Source organism: Zingiber officinale, chromosome 3A, assembly GCF_018446385.1.
Source record: "Zingiber officinale cultivar Zhangliang chromosome 3A, Zo_v1.1, whole genome shotgun sequence".
NCBI classification, from domain to species: Eukaryota; Viridiplantae; Streptophyta; class Magnoliopsida; order Zingiberales; family Zingiberaceae; genus Zingiber; species Zingiber officinale.
The window spans coordinates 52729483-52740152 of record NC_055990.1 but is presented as its reverse complement, the minus strand read 5'-3'; the positions used below and the strand labels follow the sequence as shown (position 1 = coordinate 52740152).

The window sequence follows — 10670 nt, the reverse complement described above, 5'->3', positions numbered from 1 at the left end:
CTGACCACGAGCCTAAATTTGTTTGGCCGGTTATTATTATTATTATTTTTTGTTTTTTCCCCTTTCAGAATAGAGTTGATCCTTAATCAACTGGGAAGTACGTTTGAGACACAGAAATGAATTCGGGAAAGAACAAAGAAAAGCAAAACTCACGTATCTGCAAAAAGGTGAATACCTTCCGATTCCGCCCACGAACCATCCACCGACCGAACACCGGGGCACCTGCCGCATGGAGGGGGGGCTCCTAGTCAACCCGCCGAGGTCAGGAAACGGAAGCACCAACTGTACATGACTTACGAAGTCAAATAAAATCCGTTGTACAGGGTCGTCAAAAGCGAAAGACATCAATGGAACAAATACAATAGCAGAGTCCTAGCAAGGTCAAAATGATGAGAATCGAAAAGAGAAAATTTTGGAACGATGAGATGATAACGTGCGATGATTCATGGTTTTTTTATAGGATCGCAATTTCCTGCAAAGTGCTTGCCAGTAGTGATATCCGTCTTCGGCTACCTCTCTCACTCGCAGACATAACAAACTATTGCCAAGGGAGACCGGGGACCGCTATGCTTCATCACCTATAAAAGAATCAGTTACTTATTGTGACAATACCTTATGCGCTAGTTATTAGACCCATCAAAAGGGACGTATCTGTATTCCTACAAGAACTCATATAGAGTGACACATAATTACATGTCAATATTCAATGGTTAATTTTAGTCGATCGAAATAAAATCAAACGTTAAATTTAATAATTGAAATAGAATCAGTTGCTAAATTTATGATTAAATTGACAATTAAATTATATTGTTAAATCTAGAGATTGATTTTATTTCTATCGTCAAATTTAACTGACGTCCGAAACTTTAAATTCAATTTAAGGATCGATTTTATTTTAATTGCTAAATTAACGATCAAATTTAAATTTTGACCGCTAATCATTATAGTTAGAGACCAAAAATATAATGACCTGCAAAATCAATTACTAATCCATCGTTTAATAGTTAGCGACCCAAAATATAATGATCGGCAAAATCAATTACTGATCCATCATTTAATAGTTAAGAGACCAAAAATATAATGACCGGCAAAATCAGTTACTAATCCATCGTTGAATGAATTTAGCGATACAAATCAGCCATAGTAAATCGAGCTCGAGCTCAAGATCACTTGGTTGGCTTAGTTGGTCACAGAAAGGCCAAAGTCTGTGGTGTCCATGTGCCCTTACCAAAAACTTGCAGCGAGGCCACGAGCTTAAATTTGTATGGTTGGTCACACCAAAGGATTCCATTTGTGTGTGTATTTCCTTTCAGGACAGAGTTGATCCTTAATCAACTAAGCATGGTTTGAGGCATAGAAATGGATTCTGGAAAAGACAAAGAGAAGCAAAACTCATCTGAATTTCTGAAGAACTCACAAAAATTAATACAATTGCATGACTAGCTACTTAAGGCTGCATTTGGTAGTCTGTAATTTACCTTGTAATGTAATCCAGATTATATTACAAAGTCGATTATTTTGTTTGGTTTGATTTAAAATTTGTAATGTAATGTAATCTGCATTACAAAAGGTAGTGAAATTTTGTAATCTAGATTACAAAGCAAATGCTATGTAATCCGATTACATTACGAGGTCATTGTTTCACCAAAGTTTAAATGCCGAATATACCCTTAGTCTGTTGTCGACCGCTGCCCGCCACCGGCCGCCGATCGTGACCACCCCGGTGACGAATGCGCCTCCGGCGGAGGAACCGGCCGCACCCGAAACGGCCCCCGCGCCCGCCGCACCGACGATCTGACCCGGTCCGCCGCTGGCCCGGCGATTGCGGCGAAACGAGGAGCCAGCTGGTTGCCGATGATTACCGCAAATTCCGGCAGAGGTGTGGCAACCGTCGATAGAGGTTACGGGATATTTTTATCATTTTATAATAATATGAATTACATCCCTTATAAAAAATAATGGACACCAAACAAAAGAATGTAATCATCTTTGTAATCAAACATTACATATATTACATTACCAAAAATAGTAATGTAATCAAGATTACATTACATTACATTATAAATTTGATTACATTACAAGATAGATTACATTATACCCAACCAAACGTAGCCTCCACCAAGAAGGCCTTATGCGGATTTGGCTGACCTAATCGGAGGTCTGGAGGGCAGGGGTCTTATCAACTCAACTAGATCAATCTGATCGGCTAGCTCAACCAATTGAATTGACCAATCCAATCAATCATTCAGCTCAACCAACCCAATTAACTTAACTGCATCATCTAACTTGATCAGCCTGCGAAGCCTAATTGTCGGTCTGAACCATTCAAATTGTTCATCCTTTTTACCTGTTCATTCAGTTTAGTCTTTCGAAATTTAATGCCCTAATGCGGAAAAAGTTCATTTTTTAAAATATCAAAGAAAAAAAATTTTGCATTAATTTTTTATTGTATCAAAATTAAATTTTTTTAAAAAAATTTAATCAGCCTGCCAAGCCTAATTGTCGGTCTGTAACATCACACCGCGAGTTGATTTTGAAAAATTAATATATTGAGCATGATTTGGTAAACACAAATTAAAAACAGCTTGAACTCAACCAATCCAATAGTGATAAAAAAAACAGATAATTTTATCGAGATTCAAATCTTTATCCTATAATAATTCTAGTACTAACTAACTCAACTCTATTTCAGAGACCAACCAATCTAATCCAAAATTCAATTCAACCAGTGTCCGAACCTATTCGAGATTATTATATCCTTAATCACTTTGATAAATCAAATGAATAATTATTATATTCTCAATTATGTATGTTTATGTCTCCGTCTTTGATGACACTGATCATGAAAAATTGATTTTCTTAATGCCCTTCGACGTTCAATACAATATAAGAATTCGTAGTAACTAGTAAGAAGGCCATATGATAAAAGAATATTGTATGTAATTCTTAAAAAAATATTAAAAGATTAGATCATGGTATTTTAAAGATGAATTTGAAATCTAAAGAGATAAAGGATTCAATTATGTTTTTATAAAATTTTATGGATGAAATAAATAATAATTTATTTAATGACATAGTATAATATTAGATCAATGCGGCATCATTATATATTTAAAATAAACAAATATTGTGAGTTTTTAAACTTTATATTAAATTTATAATAAGTTGAAGATATTATATAATATTAATTAGTTAATCCTAAATAATTGTATGCGCCAACGGGATAAATCTAAAATGTGCAGATGGATCTTAACCGACAATCTAACATCATTACGTTTGACTTAAGTAGATATTCTCTTGTTGTATGGGAATCATACCCTACATCTTGTCATCGCACCATACCCTAGGATAAAATTAATATTCTAATTTTTATACAAGGTGTTCACCTGCATTATTAATTAAATCACCGTAGATATATCGGCTTGAAAATTGAATCTAGAAAATAGACTACACATTTTACTATCGTACCAAATCCTGAGAGTCAAAATTAATATTCTAATTATACGAAGACAAGTTTAAATAAAGCTAATTAAAATTTTACTACTTCGGATTATTATCCCAATTTAGAAAGACAGTTCGATTACGACAGAATAACTTTCCTAATTTATTCCCTTCGAAACTAGACGGGGTTGTATTGGAGAGCAGTGTCTTCTTATTTATCAAGGTCTAGTTCGTAAATTATGAAAATGATCTATAAATTATGGATAAAGGATGATTTATTTTTTTTATCCTTGATTTAGATGAATCTCACTTATTTAAAAATAGAGTCTATCTAAATCAAGGGTCTTCATACAATAAACTATTTCCTGATCCATAATTTACTAACGAGAGGATATTTACTATCCAAATCAAGAATCCTCATACAATAAATCATCCCCTTATTCATAATTTATAGACCCAAGGATTCCTACTGCTTCCTACCCGTCTCTTCAACCTGGAGCGATCCAATCTGAGCTTGGATCATTTGGACCATTTTTTACGATCTAGAGAATAGTCCTTAAATATATATTGATGGAGATAAATGATCCCTATCTATTTTCTCATCAATATATATTTAAGGATCATCTCTTTAATTAAAAAAAAAAAAAATCATCGAGAGGATACATCCTCATCCAATCCGGCCTATTTTTGTTATTTACTTTTTTTTTTTTTTTTTTTTTTTTTTTTTTTTTTAAAGAAGGCGTGCCGTGTGAGACTCGTCAGCATGGCCGGAGCCAAGGGACGGTAATCCGGTTGTCTGGTATGATGACGTTACTATACTGCTGTTGCATCCGTGTCGCGCCACGACGCCACTGTTGAGGAAGATAATGGTGTTTCCTGGCTGGACGTGGAACGGAACGGGATGTCCCACATCCAGTCACGTCCTAGTTCCTACTTGCAAAATAAGAATAAGAAAGGCATCTTTATGGCGACTTCAGCGCAGAAGCTCTCCTTCTCTCCTCCTCTTCCTCCTTGATCGATTAGGCTAGGCATGGAGAAGCCGTCGGCGGAGCCAGAATATCTGTCGGGGTTCGGCAACCACTTCGAGTCGGAGGCGCTGCCGGGGGCGCTGACGCGCGGCCAGAACAGCCCCCTCAAGTGCCCCTACAGCCTCTACGCCGAACAGATCTCCGGCACCTCTTTCACCGCCCCCCGCAAGCTCAACCAGCGCAGGTTCTCATTTCACTTCATGATAGTGCGCACGTTATTGAGTGGAAAAGGAGGACCAACGCTTGTGCTTGCCTGATCCGACGATTCCATCTCAAATTTCGGCTATTTTAACAATCTTAGATTTGTGTGTTTCTTTTTCAGTGTGGAGACTGATTTGAATGCGCGAATGGATTTTGCAACATTGTGTCCTTCCTTATTTTGCTTTCCTGTGCCTTTTTCCGGTTTTGTGCTTCCAATTTCCGTTAATTGCTGCTAGCATAGCTACTCAAGTATTCTTGCCGAATTTCATATAAGTGCTCCTTTGCTCATATTTCAGTTATCTATCATAAGTATTGGGTAAACTCTGGTGGAGATCTTCTATTAGCTCTGCAATTTGTCATCTGTCATGCTCAACGGTCTAATTTTTAATTTGTGCTATTGTTTTTAATCGCTGGATCCTCAGCTGGTTGTATCGTATAAAGCCTTCGGTCACTCATGAACCGTTCCACGCTCGTGTTCCTCGCCATGAACGTCTTGTTAGTGAATTTAATCAAACAACTAGTTCTGCTACACCAACTCAGCTCCGCTGGAAGCCAGTAAACATCCCTGATTCAGGTTCATCAACAGATTTCATTGATGGACTTTATACTGTGTGCGGATCGGGAAGTTCTTTCATTCGGCACGGTTATGCAATTCACATGTATGTTCAATTTTCCATTTTAGTTTATTTGATTTCATTATATCACTCTTGAATTTCCAATAGTTTTGAGGACTAATTTATTCATGAATAATGCTTCTTAGAGAAATGGAATATTTTTCTGCTGTCAATCAAGTTACAAATTTTATATGTTGTAGGAGGTAAAAAAAAAGTGCTGTTGACATGTCTGAGAAACTTGAGAAAGAGCACTATTTACATGTCCAAGTGACTGATAGAAAGATTAGAAAATATATATACATAAATATATATTGAGAAATGAAACAGCTTGAAATATTACTATTTATGCACAAAAAATAAATGAAACATTAAAGCAATGTAATAATAGAAGAAAATTATTTTGGGTGAGGGTGGGTGATAATCATGTTTTGGGCCGATCACTCTGACCAAAATATATTGCACAACGAACTTCACCTGAAATATGCTGGATCCTGGATGTTTGAAAAATTTAGATAGTTATTCTAAAGTCCATCTGTCTGATTGAGCCCAAATATATGATCATGAAAAATTTTGGTGTATACTGAAGCCCAACTACACATTTATGTATGCTAAGATACTAAATAGTTCGACTACAATTACACTTTGATGTTTGACTTAACTGTCAATCTAAAGGATTGATAAACCAACATACTCTTGCTAGTACTGAATTAGAAACTCCTCTATGCCTCAGATAGCAAAATAGTGAGTTTTTTTTTTTTTTGCAGTTTTATGTTTTTGCTTTCATCTACCTGATCTATTATTATAATACCTTGGGAAACATTAACTTTGTTTCTTAAACCTTACCTGATGTCAGATAGATGTGGCAGAGATGTTATGGAAGTAAAGCAATCATTTTATTTTGCCAATAGTATATAATAGTTAAGTTGAAATTGCTTCACATGAAGCTGTGGGTGCACTGATCTAGATCATCCTCATTGATTTCACATAATTTTCATAGTATGAGAGAGAAGGAAAACATGGATATCAGAATTAATCATTTTTAATGTTTTGTTTGCATGCAGGTATGCTGCTAACAAATCCATGGATGGTTGCGCCTTATGCAACGCTGATGGTGATTTTTTAATAGTTCCACAGAAGGGAAGTACGTGTTGTCTGTTTACTTTATGACTAGGTTACTGCTGTGGTTTAACTTCTAGAACCAATATTGGAAACTTAAGAAATTTCTCCAAAATGAAATCATTGCCATTGCTTAAGCAAAGGACATTGTTCTTCTATCTCATATGCTATAATTTTCTAGTTGAGAATCTGTGTGTATTGGTAAGTTGGTAATGACTTAATTTTCTTGAGCTTTTTCTTTTGCAGGTTGATAAATGTCTTCCTATAGTTTAATCTCAATGTTTTTTTAACTATCATTGTTTGATTAGTTAAGTGAGGATGTGAACTCATATACTATTTTTTATTTTCTTGACTGAAAATGCAATTCTGTTAATTGAACTGTCAGATATTTTTTCCCAAGTGATATAGCTAGTTAAACATTTATATCTCACTTTGCATTTTGAAGCTAGTCTAGCAAGCAATGTGAATCTGGAAAGTTCCAACTACTCAGCATTAGTTACATAACTATACAACATTGTTCAAGCCACTATCACACTTAATGTTTAAACTAACCATTTATCTTTTATATTGCTACAAGAAAAATCATATGACATCTCCTTCTATATGTCCTGTAAATAACTGATAAATTAATTTAAGTGGGAAGCCGTAGTGCATCTTGAACAGTGAATTTGATCATTAGGTACTTGGAGAACTTGTATATTTTTGCTTATTATGTTGCCTGTTGATTTAGTCATCTTCTTATATTTTGGTAATTTAGAAGATTTACAATTATGTCCTTTTTTAAGCAACAATATGTATTCACATGTATCATCATCAAGAAGTGGTTTGTACTTGATTAGTTGTCATTCGTCTCATTCTTCTTAAGACCTTTCTGTTTTTGGCAAGCCCAGGGTTGTCAATAACAACTGAATGTGGGAAGTTGCAAGTTTCTCCTGGTGAAATGGTTGTCCTTCCTCAAGGGTTTCGTTTTTCTGTAAACTTGCCTGATGGTCCATCAAGGGGCTATGTTGCTGAAATTTTTGGTGCACATTTTCAGCTTCCTGATCTTGGCCCAATTGGTATGAGCTTAGTATCTTGTCATGTAAGACATTTGATCAATTTGTATTCAGAATTTTTTTGCAACTTACATATATTTGTTGCATAGGGGCTAACGGTCTGGCCGCTGCGAGAGATTTCCTTGTTCCAACTGCTTGGTTTGAAGAAAATTACCAGCCAGGGTATACAATTGTGCAAAAGTTTGGCGGAGAGCTTTTCACTGCAAAACAAGATTTTTCTCCATTTAATGTGGTTGCTTGGCATGGAAATTATGCACCATACAAGGTACTTCTTGGTAGTCAAATATGTGACTGGTAATTTCAACTTAAGTTAGATGGACACAATTACTCGAAATATGTGACTGGTACTTCTTGGCTTCACATTGTTGACTCGGTTTCTAATGTCTCTAGATGCTAGATAAATGCTAGAATAGTTGAGTTTCAATTCGTTCAATAAATGTATAGGAAGTACCGTACAAGGTATCTCTCATTAGTTTGGTAATTTTAGCTAAAGTTAGACCTACACAATTACTCAAAATTCAGTCATTGGAACAATAGGCTTGATTCAGTTTCTAACATCTCTGGACTCCAGGTAAATGCTATGCTAATTTGGTTTCAATTGGTCCAATTAATATAAGAAGCACCATACATGGTTCTTTTTGTTAGTCAAATACAATTACTCAAAATTGTATTTGAGCTAAATACAATTTTAGCTAAAGTTAGACAAACACAATGACTGCAACATTAGGCTTCACCCTATTGGCATGATTACTAATGCCTTTAGACACCCAATAAATTCTACAATTGTGTATGATGCTTTCATTGCCTGTGACTCTTGTCACACTAAATATATATAGAAAGTTCTAGAGAAGAATTTATTCATGCCAGTGGTCGCTTCACAAGTAAATTTAACATTAGTTTGCATTTGTTACAATAAGTGATTGATGGATACTAACACTCAAAATTCTTCTCAGACATACAATCACCGAAACAATAGGCTTCACACTATCGATGCAATTACTAATGTCTCTAGCTCCAGATAAAGCTACAATAGTTTGGTTTCAATTGGTTCAATAAATATACTGCAGATCAACCTTGGGAATGATGCTTTCATTCCCTGTGATTCTGGTCACACCAAATATATAAATAGGAAGGTCTAGAGCAGAATTTGTTCATGCCTGTGGTTGCTCCACAAGTCTATAAGAAATTCAACATTAGTTTGCATTTGTTGCAGTAAATGATTGTTGTTTGTTGAATTCGGGTGGAGCTGATTCCATTCAAAATAACTAATCTCTTGAGAAGGGGGCACCCTTATAACTATAGACAAAGTGGCGTTATAGGCGTTGAGCATCCCAACTTAAACATATCCCCTCATGTCCATCATGACTCAAAGTATGGGTCTATCTCTCATTCCATGAAGAATTCAAGTGGAGCTCATTTCATCAAAATGACTAGTCGCTTGAGAGGGAAACACCCTTTTAATATATAAACATAGTGGATCACCACATTTGGACACACAGGAATAATAGCTAATTTCTCAGTTTCTTATGCTACAGTTCTGCATTTAAGCAGTCAAGGATTTCTCATATAGCATGGTTTTTTATCTACTTTTGTGTGGTCATAATAGCAGTTAAAATTGATTCCATCACAAGTTTTATTTATTTTTTTTGTATGTGTGTTTCAGTATGATTTGGGTAAGTTCTGCCCATTCAATACTGTTTTATGTGATCATGGGGATCCTTCTGTAAACACAGGTATTTGATTCGAGCTTTCATTTTTAAGCAAGTTTTTTTATTCTGGACGACAACAATTCTGAGTTGACTTTATGCTTTTTCATATGTTTTGCAGTACTAACAGCACCATCAGATAAGCCAGGTGTTGCATTACTTGACTTTGTAATTTTCCCACCACGGTGGTCAGTTGCTGAACATACTTTTCGGCCTCCATATTATCACAGAAATTGTATGAGTGAATTTATGGGTTTAATTTATGGTGTGTATGAGGTATATACATGATTGCATTCCTATTCCATCTTTATGAATCTAATTTCATTTTATATTAAGATTGACCAACACTCAATTACAGGCTAAAGCTGATGGGTTTCTTCCTGGGGGTGCCAGTCTCCATAGCTGTATGACACCACATGGACCCGATACTACAACCTATGAGGTATTACGTAATGATCCAACTTACAATTGCTTTAAATGATTGCAATTTGCAATAGCTGCATAATGGACTGTACAATGTTCTCCATTTCATTGTTTAGGCAACTATTGCCTGTGGTGACAATAGTGAGCCATTTCGGATAGGGGGTACCTTGGCTTTCATGTTCGAGTCATACCTCATACCTCGCATTTGCCCTTGGGCACTCGAGTCACCTGACCTGGATAAAAACTACTACCAGTGTTGGATTGGATTGAGGCCGCACTTCTCGCCTCACAACGGAGTAGAAGAAAATGGGGCTCTCACTATTTCTGTCACTGGATCTTTGACTATGATGAAACTTATGACAGAATTCAGCAGCTGCTTTGTGGTTTTGTTCTCTGCCACAAGTTATGCGCTAAAAAAGCATGATTAATTTGTAAACTTGTGCATAATAAATAATAAAAAAAAATTACTGAAAATAAAAGAAAAAGATGGTCCGAAGCCATGTATCATTGGCATCGATAGATTCGTTGCGACAAACTCCTTTTTTATGGAAGTAATGGGCTGAGATGAGATTTCTTTTGCTGCCTAAATTGGTGAAGGTGAGTTCTCCTTAATAGAGATAGTGATGGTGGAATTGGAATTGGTTACTTGCAAAGGATCTAACTTGTGCAGGTGGCTCAGGCTAAGACTCATGAGCAAAATGCCAGGGATTTAATGAACGACCAAGTGGACAGCCATGTATATAACGTAGGATGTGCTCTTCATATGTCTAACCTTCCGACGGTAAGAAGAAAGGGGCCAGAACGGATGTGAGAGTAATAATAAATACTATTCATTAATATTTATTATAAGGATAGTATACTCTATAATGTTTAATACTTGATCAGTTAACTAATTAATAAATAATAAAATTATTTTAAGAATTATTTTAAAAATTATACTAATAATTATAATAGAATTATTTTAATAATGCTAATACTAATTTGATTTGATTTCGTGATTTGATTTGGTCAATTTTGGTGATTTTCTTTTACTCTTGATAAATTTAACGAGAGATTTTTAATGTTAAATTTGCTTACTAACTTATT

At 35.4% G+C, this 10670-nt stretch overlaps 1 protein-coding gene across 1 annotated transcript; it reads left to right on the top strand.

Moving 5' to 3' along the window:
- The first annotated feature begins 4399 nt into the window (after positions 1 to 4399).
- Positions 4400 to 10012, top strand: LOC122050419 (homogentisate 1,2-dioxygenase-like). Its single transcript, XM_042611323.1, has 9 exons — positions 4400 to 4653; positions 5093 to 5329; positions 6346 to 6425; positions 7291 to 7458; positions 7545 to 7720; positions 9119 to 9188; positions 9283 to 9437; positions 9520 to 9603; positions 9701 to 10012. Exons 1-9 carry the CDS (start codon positions 4472 to 4474, stop codon positions 10010 to 10012), a joined length of 1464 nt encoding a protein of 487 aa, XP_042467257.1. The 5' UTR covers positions 4400 to 4471.
- Positions 10013 to 10670: the final 658 nt, after the last annotated feature.

Coding starts and splice junctions, on each gene's coding strand:
- LOC122050419 (XM_042611323.1), top strand. CDS start 4,472: ATGGAGAAGCCGTCGGCGGAGCCAGAATATCTGTCGGGGTTCGGCAAC. Junction 5,330..6,345: donor CACGGTTATGCAATTCACAT/GTATGTTCAATT, acceptor GTTTGCATGCAG/GTATGCTGCTAACAAATCCA. Junction 9,604..9,700: donor CCGATACTACAACCTATGAG/GTATTACGTAAT, acceptor TTCATTGTTTAG/GCAACTATTGCCTGTGGTGA.